The sequence below is a fragment of the Acanthaster planci genome, linkage group LG07 (assembly GCF_054643075.1).
Source record: "Acanthaster planci isolate LZ-2023a linkage group LG07, COTS_SCS, whole genome shotgun sequence".
Lineage (NCBI taxonomy): Eukaryota > Metazoa > Echinodermata > Asteroidea > Valvatida > Acanthasteridae > Acanthaster > Acanthaster planci.
The window spans coordinates 5830767-5849885 of NC_141783.1; the positions used below are offsets into that span (position 1 = coordinate 5830767).

Below are 19119 nucleotides of genomic sequence, written 5' to 3' on the forward strand. Positions count from 1 at the left end.
CTCTAATTTTTTTGCTGTGGAAGCGAGGAGTATGGTGGCCCTGGACGGGCATCACCAATGGTCAATATTGACGCCAGTACTCACGACCAAAATTCACGACTCGCTCTGCAGTCGCGAATATGGCTGTCAATATTTCCGACCAAAATTCACGACTTGCTCTCTGGTCGCAAATACTGACGTCAATATTCATGACTCGTTGTATTTCTGGGTGGTAACTTCTTACACCCATGGTCTAACTTGGACTAGGAATACTACTTGGAAATTGCTGCGGTGGACTATAGCTCACTGAGCTATAACTCCCTGACCGTTCCACGTTACGTTGGGAGTCCAGGATATGAAGATCGTAAATGGGCCAAAAAATAATTTCATCATGTCTACCTTTTCCAAGAAGCCAATTTCACGTCCATAACTCCTATACGTCCTTATATAAAGAAAATTGACACATCACCACAAAAGACAAAAACGGGAACATGAAATCGGAAGTAAGACACTGTGGACTGTTTTCAGCTGTTCCCCTGTTCAGTTTGTACAGTGTGCGCGCGCAACTATTCGGCGTACGAGATTCCGTGGGCTTAATATTCTTTTTAAAAAGTAGAGTAGAAAGACGAAAGGTGTTCACAAAATTCGATTAAAGGGACTCCCGACAGTTCCGTGTCGAGGGAAGGGGGATCCAATAAGGCTCGGGCAAATTTTTGTTGCTAGCAATTGGCTCATGTTTGCTGATTTGTCCCATTTTAAGTTACACCAAATACATTTTTATAGAGAATTTATCCAGAACGCGCTGGCACAAATAAGTATTTTTTAATAAACGAGACTGATATGAGAGTCAATAACAGCGATTAACAATCATGATCTCTTGGGTCTGAATTTAAAGATGAAAGATCATATATTTTGAGATGATTGAGTATTTTGAAATTGCACATTGTTGGGGATCCATCACCCGATAACCAGACAGAGCTCCAGCATGACCATAAACGTCAACTTCCCAAGCGAATGAATTTTAAGCCCACTGACAAAAATGTTCGGCGACATTTCTACAGTAGTGAAAAACGTTGACAAGAATATCGAAAGGCACTTATGAATACAGCTACAAAGGACTCCAAACAACTACATTTGACAAAATTAATGAACTTGGGTTTCAGCTGATGTAGGCCTACGACTACGTGGGGCTAAGGGTTTTAAGAGAGCATCTCCTCTTCTCTCTGTAGTAATGTGCAAATGTATATTATGTGACACGCAGCCATGTACATGCAGGTCAGACGTCATGCAATAAATCCTCCATGCAGCCCATGTCCGCCAGCCTGATGTGCGGTCGTGTCCACGTTATTTCTTATCATTCCACTAACACAACATGGTGGCAACGGTGAAAAAGGACCATATCCTCCTTTAGACGCCACCGGGACTGTTCTGGAGTGTCCAGTGCCTCGGACATTGCCCATTCTGCGGCGGAAAATCTGACCAATCTAGTCCGAGTGACAAGCGTATTCGCACGCAAACAGGACTGGCCGACGACCCCGTACATGTTTTCCTTGCACATGGAAACCACCACACGCGCAATGAACACAACCAGCGGAACCAGACGGTGTGCGTTGTCACGCAGTGACAGTGGACATCATCGCGGAGCATTTGAGCGCACATATCGCCTTGTAATACGGTGATTCGCATCATCGGAGGACTGCTGTTGAGCCGAGTCTATCTCCCAGTGTTGTCAGGGCACCATTGGAGCCCCGACCGACTGGATACTCGTCACGGAAAGCCTTCGCGGGTCTCACTATCGTGATTATCCCGCGTGGACGCTAGCTCGCGTTCCGGCCATTGATCAACGCTGCATCTAATTCGTGAAACTACCCCAGCCAGCAAAAGCATGCCAGGAAAGTTGCCCCAGCTCAACTCAAGAGCCCATACCGACGTTCCCGACCAGCGGAGAGGTGTCAGGAAGCCGCTTCCGATCCTAATTTTTGACTAGGCATCTACCGTACCGCTATTACCGTGAGTACCGGCTGACTTGAGCTTCCTTCGTGTCCTGTAGGGTGCTATACTGCACCAGGGCCCCACCAGGTGAATCATCCTGTGGTACTACCCTGTCTACCCAAGACATTATATCCAGAGACTGGTGGGCTGTGCGCACAGTGAACTGGATTAAACTGTCGAACACTGAACTGTTGATTTTTCTTTGAACTTTTGATAGTTTTTATGCAATAATCAAAACTGTGTAAGTTTGAGATTGTCTAGGGCTTCTTATAATTTTGAGCAGTTGTTCACATGAGTGTTTAGGCCCAATCTGATTCTTGTACATTAGTCTGCAAACTGTTAGTTTGTTACTGGTGACTAACTTGGGTACACATAATGCGGTACTGTATTTGCTAAGCAACAGTAATCTTTATTATCTTGCTAACTGCATTGCATACACTGTTGCTTGCGAAATTGTGGTGAACCAAAAACGGGGCAAAATGGCCAAGTTCCCAGAAATGAACTGGCAAGCACAGGACTTGTCAGAGGAGTTCAAGCTCTTCAAACAACGCGTGATCTTGTGCATTCAAGATAGCGACATCAGACAGCCTGAAAAACAGGCCATCAAAATAAAGATTGCCGTGGGTACTGAAGGCTTAAGGCTACTCAATGCTTCAGGTCTATCTGAAGAACACCAACGTAATCCAGATAGGTTGTGGTCAATTTTTGAGGATCAGCTGAGGATAAGTGTAAATTTTCGAATCCACAGACTAGAGCTCATGCGCTACAAACACAAAGTGAAACCCTAGACGAGTTTACGAGCAGATGTAGAGAAAAGGCGAGTCATTGCATATTCGCACTCGAAAAGCTCAATGAAAGAGTTGTAGAGCTCGTGATCGCTTCCACGCCACTTGACACATTTTGTCACAGTTTGCTCGAAAAACCCAGTGGTTACATTATAACTGAAATGCTTGAGGAAGGGTGCCGCCATGAAGCCGTTGCCGCCAGCACGCAATGCCTGCAAACGCTTGCGAATGAAACCGCTAAGCCGGGCGCACATAACTCTGCCGCCGCGCAGCAAGGGACAGACGCAATCAATTCTTCCCGCCGCGCATGTGGTAATTGTGGCGGCGGCGGCGGCGAAGGCGCTCATCAAGCAAATCACCTGGCAGACGACGCCGCCAGTCGCGTCGCGCATCCAGAAGGCGTAGTAACCGCAGTCGCGCCTCCACTATCAGTGGTTCCAAGGAACGCAACCCCAACCGTTCTACTGAAGAACAAGACTACCTGGATGACCAGTCCACAATGGATTCACCTCCTGAGATGTTCAACTCTATTACTCTCTCAGTGTCAGACTTATGTACGGCAGCAGAGCATCGGCCAGGACCAGCTGAGGCATTCACCACACTTGACGTTATCTGCCCTAATCGTCTCGGGCGGCACTACCTCCACATCAAGGTTGACACAGGAGCAAGCGCCAACACGCTATCAGTCCGCACAATTCGCCAAATTTATGGAGACGAATGGGGAAGCCAGCTTACCCCCAGCTCAACCAAGTTAAAGGCGTACAATGGTTCCGAAATGACTTGTCATGGCCAAATACACATCATGTGTAGGTACAAACAGTCTGACTGGCATCGTGAGAAGTTCTTTGTCGTGGATGTGCCAGGACCAGCAAATGCAGGTCTCCCTACGAGCCAAACCCTACACCTGATAACGATCCACATTGTTACATGTACGCATGGCCCATAGCCTCCGACTATGCCGGGGTCCACAGCGTAGCCACATGCCAACCCCAATGCCCAAGTGTGCGACATCCAAGATCTCAGGGAGCATTACCCGAAGCAGTTTGATGCCTTAGGTGACTTTAACCACCTGCTCGCTTGCACCTCAAGCCTGATGCTGAAACGCACATAGATCCACCTCGGAAATGCAGTGTACACGTCAAACCTAAATTGCAAGCCGAGCTGAACAAAATGGCAGATGACGTGGCAGTCTTCGGGCGCACTGAACAGGAGCATGATGGACACCTCATTGCTCTGATGGAAACCGCTCAGCGAGAGGGTCTGGTATTCAACAGCGCCAAATGTTAGATAAATGTCAAGCAGATACATTTCTTTGGCTCCATCTACTCTGCTGACGGCATCCATCCTTATCCAGACAGAGTCACAGACATCCACGCTATGCCCACACCACAGGACAAGGACGACCTCCAACGATTCCTCGGCATAGTGAACTTTGTCTCCCCGTACATACCGAAATGTGCAGATGAGGCTGCTCCCTTGCGCGACCTTCTACGAAAGGAAGTGCCGTTTCTCTGGCAAGAAGACCATCAAGCATCGTTCTTAGCCTTAAAGCATCCCATCTCGCCACAGTCTTGCCTCCAATTCTGCGATCCTAAGATCGATACCGTCCTGGGGGTGGATGCATCTCAACGTGGGCTTGGAGCGTGTATCACTCAAGAAGGGAAACCCATTGTATTTGCCTCAAAGAGCTTGTCCCACTCTCAGAGCACATACTCCAACACCGAGAGAGAAGCTCTGTCCCTTGTATTCGGCATCAAGACGTTCCATACTTTGGATGCAGATTCACCTTCTATACTGACTGTAAGCCGCTGGTCACGATCTGGCGCAAACCCCTTGCAAGTGCACCACCACCCTTCAACGATGGTGATCGCAGATGCACTCAGCAGACTATCCAACCCTTCCAAGCTGGACGATGTACCGCTTGATGAGACGATTGCCGAGATGGACACAGTTAGACACCCAACCGGTTGATCTCGTCCATTTTGGGCGGGCCCGACAAGCCATGCTCCAGCAGGAGACAGCCAACAATCCAGTTCTTTCAGAACTACAGCGAGTGATCTACTCAGGGTGGCCTGACTCCGTCAAAGAACTTCCTCGTGACATACGATCATATTGTCCTACCGGGAGGAACTCGGACTGTCATGTGGGGTCATCTTCAAAGGGCGACAAGTGTTGATCCCCGAGTCCATGCATGAGGGCATTCTAAACGACCTACACACTGGCCATTTAGGCATTGAAAAGACCAGACGTCTAGCACGTGACTTAGTCTTCTGGCCGAAGATAAGTGACCACATACGACAGATGGTTTTCTCATGCAGAACTTGTCAGGAACACCAGCCCCTTGACAACACACCAAACCTCTCCAACCACACGAAGTCCCGACTACACCCTGGACTAAGCTTGGCACAGATCTCTTCGTGTTTGCCGACGAGATATACCTCCTTGTTGTGGATTATCATTCAAAGTTTCCTGTTGTCCGCAAATTGTCAAACACCACCAGTGACGGTGTTGCGCGTGAAACGGCAGAGATCTCCAGCCTACTCGGAGTACCTACAGAGATCATCTCTGATAATGGCCAACAGTTTGTTGGCCAGGCATACAGAGCTATGTGTTCCAAGTGGTAAGTCATTCAGACAACCCCCTCCCCCCGCTATCCACGTTCAAATAGATTAGCGGAGCGAACAGTTCGCACGGTCAAATCTGTCATGACAAATTGCCACAAGTCAGGCCAGGATGTTGCTCCAGCGCTTCTCAATCTTCGATCAGCACCAACCGATTCCCATCTTCCCTCGCCTGCGGAAATCTTGCCTGGGCGCCCCATCCGAACAATACTTCCCAGCAACAACCGTCTGGGCCCCATCCAGAAGTAGCAACAGATCCATGATCGTCTGGAGTATCGCAGACAGAGGATGAAGTCTGACCATGATGAGCATGCTGGCCCAGAACTCCCACCATTATATGTTGGGCAGCCAGTACGCATTCTTGACCCAGTGAAAACCACATGGACCCCAGGCACAGTCGCCAAGGTCTGTGAACAACCACGGTCATACGAGGTTACAACTCCTAATGGCACCACTGTGAGACGCAACCGTTCTCACTTGCGCGAACTTCTTGCAAAATCAGTCTGACGATCGATCAAACCCAAATGCATCGACAACTGCCAAGCGCGTTCGCTTTGATGACCGCCCCCCCCCGCATTATGTGTACTCCTCAAGGCAGCCAGAGGCCGAAAGCCAAGCGCACGCCCCCTGTGCCGCGCAGCCGAACCACTAGATCTGGTCGCACAACACGTGTGCCAGCGAGATACATTGATGATTAGTTGCCTAGCTTGTAAGATGATGTGATTTGTCCCTTTTATGTGTACAAAACGTGTTCCGATTTACCTTTTGATAAACACTGTTCTGCAGATGATATCTTAACTAGTTGAGATATTGAGGTTTATTGTTGAGCAACATTACGCAGATGACATTATGTTACTCGTGTTATCAAACAAACTGTCTCAAGCTATCGCCAACCTCTTGCCAAGAGATCAGTTTAGAAGTACCGAAGTGTTTGTGTAATGTTAGCACAGTTATGCTTGCTTTATGATTCTTTGTTGGTTTAAACAAATAGAAAGAACATCTGTCAATAACGGGGAAAACCCTATTTTTTTTCAAAATGGGGGGGGGGGTTGTAGTAATATGCAAATGTTATTATGTGACACGCAGCTAGCCTAGCCTAGCCACGTACATGCAGGTCAGAGGTCATGCAATAAATCCTCCATGCAGCTCATGTCCGCCAGCTTGGTGTGTCCACCGTGTCCACGTTATTTCTTATCATTCCACTAACACAACACTCTCCACCCCCCCCCCCCGAAGTATGAATTGAGAATTTTTAAAACTTCAACACAGTCTAGCTATCTGGCCGTTGCTCTAAAATCCAACTCCAAATTCAGTCTGCTTATTATTTGTTTGGTTTACGAATGAAAAAGGAAGGCCGCTCAACGACATAATTTGCGTGATCGCTATTTGCCGCACGTGCTCGCACCAGTCCTGCCTAGCATCGCTCTCGTCGTCTGTTCATCACTATCATCATGCCCGCAATGTAATCCCCTTTTTTATTCCTCATTTATCAAGATCAGTTACTGTTTCATTTCAATAAGAATTAGATCTCTACAATATTTTGTATTAATACATCTTTAACCAATAAAACTCCACGAACAAATTAAACCGTCACGTTTAACACTTCAAAGAGAGATCGTTGATGAACTCATTAGGCCTTCGAGAACCATGCATACTTGTACATGTACAAAGCCGGCTACGCTGATGACCGAGGTTATTCTTAAGATGTTATAAAATAGCAGGTTGTATCGCAAATTTATGTTTATAAACCGAAATATAAAGCAGAACAAAATATGAACATTTTAAGGGTAACCAATAGGGGGTTAATTGGTCAGTCTGAAGCCCCCGATCCGACAGAAATGGAACTTCGTAGTAGACAGGCGGGTTAGAACCAGGAACTTCAATCATCATGCGCGTGCACGCAGCCCGCGTGCGTGCTCTTTGCAACTCGAGAACGGATGATTTACGTCTACAAAAGTAACAGTGCCTCTCTCTTGTTTTCCTCGATTTTACAGTCCATGGTTCGTTCTGAAATACCTAAATCCCCCGGACGAATAGAAGGCCATGAAGATAATCATGAATTTATCAGTAAAAAGGTCTGTTAACATTTCCTCGACACAAATACTGTACAGCTTGAAGTTGAAATAGTTTGCGGTACCAGCTGCATGCTCTGACTCGGGGCGGTCAGCCAACCCCGGTAAGGCTCGGTGGTTGAGTGGTTGTAACAATAAGTATTAGTACATGTACATGTACATGTATGTTTAAGACTACACGTCTGCACCATATAAACAGGAAGTAGTACGTGCGTTCGAGTCCTACCCGAGTACATGTAAGTATAGTAAACTTGGACTCGAAAAATCGCCTTTTTAAAAATTTGGACTGAGTAAGGCTGTAACTTGTGAATTTTTTCATAAGCTCTTGGACAAGTGCACAGTGTTTTTGAACATGTATTGGGTAAGAACAAAACCTGTAAAGTTACACTTTATTCGTTTTCTAACCATCACTTTTCAAAATGAAAGAACGTGTTCTAAAGTTTCCAACATCGGGATACAAAATAATAGACCCCAAATTTATAGAATGACTCACTCAGCATGAACATGATGAGCAACATAGACAAACGGAAAGCAATAATTTGATCAACATTTTTTATGTTAAGTGTTGCTGAGGAGTGTTTTTGGAAAGTCAAACCTATTGAAGTTGAATGCATTTTTCATTTTGAATGTTCAAATTTGTTTTCTTGCCTTTTTAAATTTTAGAATAGGTTCCTGTTATGGCACAGGTAGATGTACCCAGTTACCTGTGTTGTAGCGCCACCCAGTTCCTGTACTGTCTGTGGATATGCAAATGAAAACTATATGTTAATCTTTTGATATTATTTTCCATTTCACAGAATGTAACAGCAATCCATGTGTTGCAGGGTTATGTAGAGAGGTGTCCACTGGAGGCTATGTCTGTCTATGTCCTAATGGCCAAATTCATGGTACCAACTGCGAGCAGCCATTACCGATGAGTGAGCATGTCTATTCCTGACTTACAGATTATTATTTGGACATTCATTTTGTTCATTGAACTTAAGTTGGTGTTGGAATAGAGCTGTACCAGGGATGGAGCCAACCACACAAGTGGGGGAAGGAGAGGGTTTCAAATGAGTGGAATGCGGGTTTTTTTGGGGGGCCAAAGATTTGGGAATTTTCTCATATAAACTTTTTATGGCCTCTCTGAATGTTGAGGCTACATTAAAGGGCTTTTTACAAACTTTGGGAAGAAAGAGAAATACCTTGCTCCCAAAATCTCCATTTTCTCATTGTATTTGTTAACAAAATTATCCCCATTGGCCCTCATGGATCTGCCATGGGAGGGGTTGGACGGGAGCTTCAGTGTATACAATGTACATGTACACATTGTTGCAAGATTATGTATCCGACTGGATGTCTTCAGTAATGTGGCATCCTCCCCAAAATGTTAGCAATTAAGATCTATCCAAATTTGCCAGCTCTAAAACATTTCATCCAGTCATCTACAAGTGCCATGATGATGATTTTCACATAGTTTGGTCTAAAAAAGACGAACTTTTTGAAATTGAACCTTTCATGCATTGCCATTATTTAACTTCCAAATAATTACTTTCTTGGACCATACATGACAGTTGGAGGTGCATGTACCTGCAGCTATTTGAAATGAGCCAGTCGTAAAAAGACAGAATGATGGTGACAATCAACTAACTTTTTTCTTCGGTTTTGTGAGTGGAATGTCAAGTGGAAGGACTTTTAAAAATGGTATTTGACTATCGAACTTTGCTTTGAATTGAAAAGTGGCCTGCAAGATGTTCGGCTTTTTGTGTATTAACGAGTTGCCCCAAACGGCTAACAGGGCTGCCAAAAAATTACCTAGACTATTCCTTTGCTTACAGTCCTGAAAAGTAACTCTTGTTATGTACAACCTTGAGAAAAACTGAATTTTGTTTTGTTTTGAATGTGGGACCTTTGGAATGCTGGTAAACAACCTACTATCCAGTGCTTGGCTGTTTCGTGAGTTTACAGTGATTTTTACCTTGGAGTTCTAGTCAGGTGTATCCACACAGGCCAAGTAGCCAGGACACATACATGTACACATGATGTCATAATAATTAATTTTAGCAGTGCTGCTAACCCAGGAGATGGCCATTTGGGATCTCATGTTGCCATTTCCTCAGTGTTTAGAAGTCAGGGATCTCTATCCTACTTTAGGCAATTTTCTTGCAGTCATTCTGCATCATTAATCATCCCCAATCTCCAATCTTTATTAGCGCGTACATGTGGCGAGAATTACTTCAGCCAGACGGGAACAATCCAGTCACCCAACTATCCAAATGACTACAATCCTGGTGACTACTGTGTCTACCTGATCCAAGTTGTGGAGGCCCAAAAGATCCGATTCAACATCAGTTCCTTTCAGGTAAAAACAATAACAAGATGTACACTGTTGTCTGTATGTAATCTCTGTCCTGTTTTCACATTTCAAATGGTGTCAAGTGCATGGTTGGAGCTTTAGATCGATACATAAAACTTCACAATACATGTATAGTGGGCTCCATGTGAGAGGGAAAGAAGGCACCTACATGTACAGGTAGCAATACAACCTTGGTCAACATTTGCCTTTTACTGCAGCATCCTGCATACTGATGCATACTGTTTCTCATTTCCCTCAGGTGAGGCAGGTGGACTATTTCTGCCCTTCTCCCTTGTTGTCCTAATGATTGTAATGTATTCATATATATGCATACAGAATATCCATATGTTAATGTTGTGCACGTGCATAGTACATGTTTTGAAATAAAATGCTTCTTGAAACTGGCAAGTGTGAGTTTTCACTGGTCTGTCAACTTGCTCTACGAACATTACACCGATGAATGATACAAAGGCAGGAACCAAACGGCAGTGTAATAGTCGAATACCTTTTGAGCAGCAAGTTCTCTGCCAAATATTCAACCAGTTAGGAGGGAACAAAGCTGAAGTACATGTACATAGGCATCTGATGGTACGTGTACAAAGGTAACGGACTACACAGTAAAATTATGACTGTCACTATCACTGTTTACAGCCTTCAACCTACCCAGATTACCAATACATTTGCATATTTCCCTAGTCTATTATGCCTTTGCTAGCTTGATCATCCAGTAGTGCGCCCTCAACTCCCATAATGCCAAGCAGAACAGCTGCCAAATATTTCAAAATATACATTGTGTCTAACGGAACAATAGAGCTGTCAATCACTCCTGGGGAGATTTCTTTTTCAGTAGAGCTGGGATGGATTTATTCTAGAATTTTTCTTTCATCGGGACTTGCTGAGCCACTTGAAAATAGTCATTTCCTCTCACATATTTTTTGGTGTATTGGCGTCTAAGTCAGATAAAATCATGATATTAAGTATTAAAACAGCTGAATATTTTTGTTCAATGTTTAGACAAATAAAACCTTGGGTACGCAATCCTCAATATTACATCTGAGGAACATGTACTTTTTCTGCTTGCTCAAAAACTAAATAGGGACTGTTTACACTTTTGCCTGTCCTCAAAAACAGATAAATCATGAATTAATGGAATTGAAAAAATACCAGAAAGCAAAGTTTAACCTTTTTTTCTGGGTGAGATTAGGCTACGGAAAAAGCACCTTGCAGTACCACAATGGGGATGCATCTCACTTGGTGCTGTAAAGGGTTGTGATTGGACGGTCACCATGTGAGCAGCGTGCCTGCACTGGAGTTGAGCGGACAGCGGCACCAAGGCTATAGCTGCGGCACACACAAAGCTTCCTCCATTCAGTGAGGTCACCACATTGCTACCACAGAGAATCAGCGATTCTTTCAGCAGTAGTGAAGAATGTATTTCAGATAAGAGTTTTCAGTTCGCGGACTTTGAGTTACTGAGAGTTTGTTCGATTTGGCTGGGTGCTGAAGTGTTTTGAAATGTAAAGACACTTTCGCAGCATCGTTTGAAAATAAAAAGTAACCCAGACTGCTTCAATTAAATTTTGTGCAACCTCCAACAGTTAATACCGTTAAAACGTTTAGGAAAATCTCTAAATGGATAAATACATTTTTTTGTTTAAATGGTTAAACGTTTACACACCCGACCCTTACAGGGCATTATGGGAATTAAGGGAGCACTATTACCGACTGATTGAGAATTTAGCAAATGGCGTAATGGACTAGGTAAATATGCAAGTGTATTGGTAATGTGGGTAGGTATTCAGTAGTAGACTGGCCCACTCTTGGTGGGGGGAAAATTAAGTTTCAGGATGAAAGTACTCAAAAAGTACTCAGCTGAGTACTTTCTGAAAACTTTTCTCTTGTCTCTACAAAACTGGGAGTGTCTGTAGTCATATATTTAAATTGTAATCTTGCCTTTGTACATGTATCATGGAATGCCTACATGTACATATTCCAGCTTTATTCCCTTATACCCAGTTCAATATTTGGCAGAGAAGCTTGGTGCTCATAAAGTATGTGACTACAACACTGCCAAACGGGCGGCCCAGCATTTATGTTGTTTTATCTTTAAAAATAAACTTTTTAAGATTAAAATTAGGGTATTCGTACCAAAAAGCCCATCAGCTGATAACAAGCATTCTGTACTTGTTTCATGTTGTTGGTTGTGCTGATCTGACAAGTCCTTTGATATGTGTGAGCTACTTGAGCAGTTTGGGAAACATAAATTGTCATCATAGTTAATTGTCGTCACATTTAATGCTACCTTTGGTCAAGACATGCAATATTATTCTTCCCTCTAAAACCAAAAGCAAATCTGTGTAAAATATGTTAAGAGTGTTAACCCCTTGGCGCTGGGAAGCAGCTATAGCCGCTGTAAAAATTGAGATCCTCAGCCCGCTTTTCAGCTATTATTCTCGGCCCACGCTCGAGTGAATGCGGTGAAAGAAGACAGACCCTGGCTCTTGTATATATGGTAATTGGTCTTTGTGCGTAGCCCAGAAATGAAAAGACCGATTTTGCATCATAATCACCAGCTTCACAATAGTCCCCACTTTCCAATGGGAACGTGGAAGGGTGAGTAGAGCCGCATGCTACTGAAAATCAGCCTTTTCACCATGTAATTCAAAGCGTGCAGAGCACGCAGGGCCACAAACTGAGAATTTGCGGTTTGGCAGGTGGCCTTCGTGGCCAAGCAAGGCTGGAATTCTTGGAGTCAGCTTTTGGTAGGAAATTACCGTTGTTAAGGGGTTAAGTAAATCTACCTTAAAGTCTAATCTAGTGTTGTAAAACAAGATGCAACATATGCCTAGAAAACTGTTGCATTGACTTGCAAACATGCACAGCCTGCACCAGCTACTGGAAAATTTGAGCCATTACAAAGGACATTTTCAGAACCATCCGTGGCTGGCAGCTTCCGATTCTTTGGCCATTTGTTGGCATTTAGATGCATACATGTACATGTATGTGTAATTGAGTTGTAATACATTTTGGTGCACTGGACAAGCTTCTCACTTTCACACCCATTACATGCTAATGCATTGAGCAGGACTTCAAACCAAAATACTAGGGGCATGAAAGTTAAATGCCCAACTGCAAATTTCAATCATGTAAAATTCAAGAAAAGAATGCCGAAGTTCTTTCAACACGTTGATTGCCATACAAGGGATGGAAAAACCCTGGACCATTGTTATACTCCCATTAAGGATGCCTACTGCTCCTTGCGTCGTGCACCTTTGGGTGAGTCCGATAATTGTGGTGGAAAGTGTGTTGACGCAATCTATTATTGTTTGGTATGGTAACACGACTTTGGCTGAACAACAGGCATTGGAGAGAGTTGTTAGAACAGCTGCTCATATTGTTGGCAAAGATCTTCCATCAGTATCTGAAATATATGCCACAAGATTAAAGAGAAAGACAAGTATCATAAGACGTGACGACTATCATCCAGCAAATGAGTTTTTTTAGTTACTGAGGTCAGGAAAATGGTGCAGAGTTATTAAATAAAAGACAGAAAGGTTCAGGAGAAGTTTCTATCCAACCGCAGTAAGGGCACTGAATGGGATGGAATGATTTCAAAAAGTCGGTTGTTGTATGTCATCATGATTCCTCATTTGATTTGTGTACATGTCTTTTATTTGTCTTCGTATTTAGTGTTTTTATTCTGATATTTTTATATAGAAATTTTTAAGGAATATGTAAATGGCAAACTGTAATTTTGTGGATCATTATCTGTATATATTTAGTGTGGTGGATGGCGATGTTGTGGTACTTGATACTTGATGTTCTTAATATGCTTTTTTTTACTGTATTTTTTAGCATGAGAGCCATTTCAATTTCTATTGTGTATCTATTACATGCAAATAGTAATAAATAAAAAAATAATAAAAAATTATGTAGTGTTGCATATTTTGTATTAAAATGATCCCAAATGTTTCTGTCATGCAGTTGGAAATTGATAGCAAGGACCCATTCGAGTATGGTAGGGGGTCCACTGTAGATCGCAGGCAAGCCATTGCACAACTTGATGGCAACAGTCAGGAGACCCAACCAGCTAACCTGCCATACACCTTTGATGTCATTGGGAACCAAGCCTGGATTGTATTTATCACTGACAATAGCAACGAGTTTTTTGGGTTCAGCCTCACCTACAGGGCAGGTAGAATTTATCAATTGTGCTCATCAAACGTTGATCAGCAAAATACAGTGACCAAATTTTGATATAAAGCAAAATGTCTGAAATACTGACTCACTGAATTCATATGAGCAATTAAAAATATGATTAATTATGCCTCAACTCCATCTTTTGCAACTTACACTCGGTGCTCTGTCACAGCAAGATTTGTCCCATTGCGCAAGCTAGTTGGGGAGTTCACTTTCTCAGTGACAAACAAATTTCCCCTTTTTTCTGCTGCATTCTCTCTGATTGCTTGGCAGACCTTGACAGCTGCACCAGCTTCCCTTGTCTTAATGGTGCTACCTGCACTGATGGAGAGTTTACCTTCACCTGTAGCTGTGCAGTGGGCTGGCAGGGCAACACCTGCCACCAAAGTGAGTAAAATCACTTTCAACTCTAAAAGAATCTCCAATTTTTGAAAAGAACTTTCACCACCAACCCCCTTCACAGATTTTCAGAAATATTTTATTGAAATCTCATGTAGTTCCATCTGAATAAACACATTGATAATTGTCAGTGATAACTAGATACATGTATGTACATCAGTAGGCATTTCTCCCTCTGTCTTGTCAGTGAATACTTCAGCTGCTTTTGCAGGTTCACATTTGTTTGTAGTTTGACAAGGGAACAGCTGATAGGCCATGAAATTGTCCCTAACAGCAGGTTTCGAACCTGTCCTTTCCACAGTATGAATTGAGTGCAGTATCCACGACTATTCCAGCCTCATGCTTGACTGCTGTTAATATTAAAATTTCTGAATCCATCATGTATACATGAATACATGTACGTTCCTCATGCACTAGATTCTATTCTTGGGAATAGAGGGTTGAAGGAATGCTGGTTAGCTCACATTTGAACCAAATCATAAGTGCCAACTCAAATGCTGATTCATGCTCTGACCAACTTGTACTCTGAATTGTTTTAGTTGTATGAGGTTGTGTGCATCCTAATTATGTGTAATAGTCCATTTTTGTATTGATGCTTGACTTTCAACTATAACAGCCATCATAGTGAAACACTGGATCTGTCTGGTATTTATATCTCCTGAATGTTATATATATGACATTTCAAAGAATTCTATTAGATATCAATTCTCAGTACTATTCTTTAAAAAAAGATACGTTTTATTGTTCATGCACAAGTTGCTTTGCATAGGAGTGTGCACATGTACAAGTTGACCAAACTGCAATTGATCTGGTCAATGTTTAAATGACAAAGACTTCCCCCCAGAGAAGGAACGCTGTACCGGCTCTTTGGAAACTAATACAGCTATGACAAGTGGAAGCCATTACAGCAGTAGTAGTATACTTAAGTGTTGGTCATGTGCATGTTCAGTGCCTCTGCAAACTGCAACCAATAGAGTGCTGTGACTTGTCAAAATGCATGCACTCCTCATATTTAAAAACGTGTAATGTGTGCACAAGTAGTCTGTAGGAGGTGATGTGCAGTTTGTGTCAGCATGCTTGATTTCTACTTACAGACATTGATGAGTGCACTAGCAATCCATGCCAGAATAGTGGCACCTGTGTGGACTTGGTGAATGGCTACCAATGTCAGTGTGCTGCTGGCTACACTGGCTTGAACTGCGAGACAGGTAGGTAAAATGTGGGCAAGGGTCATTCCATCTCAGAACGCTTTATAGAATACAGCATGAGCGATTCTATTCATTCTAATTGCCCACCTGAGCTGAGAACTTGCCAGACACATGACGTATTGCCATTTAGAAACTTTTTATGCATTTTTAGGAACAACATGTACTTGTGCCTAAATGATTTACCATAACATGCTTTGTTTCATAGGTAACTTTCATCTTTTACCTAATTCACTGCCATATCTCATACCTACTTATAGGTGAAATCTTAATGTAATAAATTCCAGAGATGCCAACCCTTCCCATTTGCCATACTTCCGGATTTAAGGTCAAATATATGTACTTCAACCGCCTTTTAAATTCTTCTGGAGTTTAAAACAAACTGTGATTTAAAAAAATTACAAGAATATTTGTGTTGGTTTTGTATATGTTGCCTGTCTTGGCGGTGATATTTTTAAAGCCAACGTTGAGACAGGAATTATTGTTTGTCGTAGCTTGTGTCATGTTTTATACCCATTTATGAAACCGACCAACCTTTATATATACGTCCCATCCCACCAAACCAGCCGTGATACGCAGTGTACACACATGCACGATACATCAAGGGTCCAACTTGTTCATGTTATTGTCATGGGTTTCTGAAATATTGCCTGGAAACGAGGTTAATTGACCCATTATGTCACTGTTTATGCTAAAATAGTCAGTTACAGCCCATGACAAATTAGATTAGGCAGCTTCTTTAGTTTTAGTTTGGTCATTTCGCCATTGGCGATTTTTCATTTAATATCCAAAGATCCAGAAGGCATTTGAAAAATAGCCTTTTTTAGGATGGCGTTGAGTGTGATGGCCAGCGGAATTATGAACTGGTGCACAGGTATTTCATAAACATAAGTGTATGCATGGCCCTGGTTACCAATACTTGTTTCTCTGCACGGTACAATGATTAGACAGAATGTGAAGGAGAGAGATCTACAGAATTGAAACTGGTAAAATTTAATCTACTTGTCCACCACACGTGTTGATATTGCCGCGATCTTGGACCTCTTATCATAGTTTGAATTTGTAAATTTTGCCATTTTTTCTGTAGAGTCTAAATGAACATTTTCATCATACCAAGCATGTGCGTGACAGGCTCAATTGTAAGCGTTCATACCAAAATATATTATGATAAAGTTTCAGGTTTTTTGGAGACCTTAAAGATTCCTCATCCTCAATGATGGCATCTCTGAAATTTATCATCAAAATGCTACGTGTAGCTGTTATCTTTAGCACATTGGGATGCCCATTGGGATGCACATTGGGATGCATGTATTCAACTAATAAGTTAGCTGTTGACACACGCATTTTGATACTAAAAAAGCAAATTTTGTCTTAGCTGTGTGAAGAGCAGATGACACATACATTTTGGCATTTTGTGATGCGTGTTATGTGTGAGGGTCTGGCCGATCTCACTGAACATGTTTCATGAGCAAATTTTCCTATTAGAGCCTCTATGAATTTTACATGCTGACTTACCTTTTACGTAGAAGTAACTGATGTTTGATGCCTATGGAGATCCACACATGAACCTATACCTACAGTATACATGCACTTTGCATTGCAATGAAAGCTTTTGAATCTGTGACCTCACCACGTAGAACATATGATTAACTCTGTTTATTGGTTAATTAATTCTCCAGATTAGCTGTCTTTACCTTTATTTGATAGAATAATTAGAAATTTTAGTTGAATCTAAAGAGAGTATTTCAGCGGGTACATGTATACTACAATTAATTAAACGGGAAAATGTGTGAGCACCACCACAGGGTTGCTATGCAGTAAACGCTTTCAAACCCATTAAGAATTCCTAGATACTCTGTGGGATATATCAATGCCGAGCATGCTCACTTTAGTCGCCGCAGTATGTTGTGTTGCTCAATAATACATGTAGGTAAGAAACTTTCTTGTTTTTCTGACTTACTGAAGACCTCCATTGTACATTTTTGTCTGTTATTTTTTGCTTATCAATGATCCAGAGCTTCTCCAGATAGTATGTGGAAGTGACAATGCCTGACACTGTATTTCTGATATGCATTAGGCCTTTTCCTTGACCTATACGAAAAACTATAAAACTAAACTTGAAGACTGTTACGACTTATTTAGCAGGAACTTCAGTTGCATTGGAAGAACATTTTAGGAGATGGTTGCTCTGGTTTTGATTGTTGTGATATTGATTGTAAATAATTTACTATAAATGAATAAATGTAAGTGAGGCGCTGCAAAAATTGTGTCCTTGAAAATAGTTTAATGGGGCTTTATGTAAAGGTTTTATGTAGTGATTTATGCAACTTTGGTGACTTTGAGAGGTCGCATAGGTGCAGTTGAAACTGGTGGAGTAGCAAAGTGGGTACTTTCAAATTCAGGAAGGAGCTGGTGCTGTTAATAGAAATCTGCCAGAGAAATTACAGCAGGGCTGGTTACTGACGTAATTTAGTTTAAGTTATAGAAATCAACCAGACTAATTGCGGCAGGGCTGGTTACCAACATAATAGATGAAGTTGTAGAAATTTACTGGACTAATTGCAGCAGGGCTGATTACCAACGTAGTAAATAAAGTTATAGAAATTTACCGGAGCTGAAGCAGGGCTGGTTACCAACGTAGTACATGTAGTTGAAATTGTAGGGAAGCCTACTTGAGCAACCGCAACGAAGTTTGATGCATACTTACATGTACATGTAGGCTAAGTCCAGTAATTAGAGGAAACAATGATTATTGAAGCATGTAAGATGTACTGTAAATATTTGAATAAAAAGAATAAGGTTGACATTTAGGGCTGAGTCAATTTGAATAATTCACTATTCGAATATTCAACCTTCTATTTGATCGAATATCCAAATGTTCAGTTGCACCGACCGGCGCATTGTTGGTGAACAAAACATACAAAACCAGTTGCAATAACACACACAATTGTACATTGTGATCAATATGATAGCTTCTCACATCTAGGAGTATCTCCAACCACGATTTAGCAAGATTTAAGAGATGAACAAGACATTTTTGCCCTCTTGAAAATTTCTATTTGTTTTAAATTGTTTAATGAATAATTTACTTTTCAAATCATTGTAAGATTTCCGATGCTTTTCATTTGAATCTGCCTGAAACAAGCCTCCATAGTGCAATTTTTCTCACTTAAAACAAAAGAAAATTTTCATTTCCTTTTCATGAATTTTGTGTACAGAATATTGAAATAATTGGTTATTTGGATATTTGGCACAGCCCTATTGACATTACGTAGTTATCCAACCGTTGTTTCCCTCCACAGCCTGTCTCAAAGTGTTTAAGTATACCTGGTTGTATATTTCAACCAAATAAATCTGGAGATTCAGTAGATTTATTGTTGCAGCCCTACCTCAGGAGAGCACCCTCTAATCAGCCTGACAGGGAGTAACTCCGTCAGCAGCATGTGTGACATAGCTCACTGTTCCAAGTGTCGGTGAATATGTATTAGGTGTAGTGAAACTACTGAGTTCTTCTTGAACTATGATATTCCT

The 19119-nt window shown here is 42.0% G+C and overlaps 1 protein-coding gene across 8 annotated transcripts in view; it reads left to right on the forward strand.

Annotated features, from left to right (window-relative positions):
- Window positions 1-19119, forward strand: part of LOC110978545 (uncharacterized) — a 91073-nt gene that overhangs the window by 4337 nt on the left and 67617 nt on the right. For 6 of the 8 annotated variants that reach the window (XM_087138602.1, XM_087138594.1, XM_087138595.1 and 3 more), the window contains exons 2-6: window positions 8247-8366; window positions 9642-9790; window positions 13769-13979; window positions 14258-14371; window positions 15478-15591. In XM_087138602.1, coding sequence (XP_086994728.1) covers window positions 8247-8366; window positions 9642-9790; window positions 13769-13979; window positions 14258-14371; window positions 15478-15591 — 708 coding nt within the window. Of the gene's footprint in view, window positions 1-7301; window positions 7554-7663; window positions 7686-8246; window positions 8367-9641; window positions 9791-13768; window positions 13980-14257; window positions 14372-15477; window positions 15592-19119 lie in introns of those variants that run through there. The other 2 variants (XM_087138597.1, XM_087138598.1) reach the window with 2 other exon arrangements.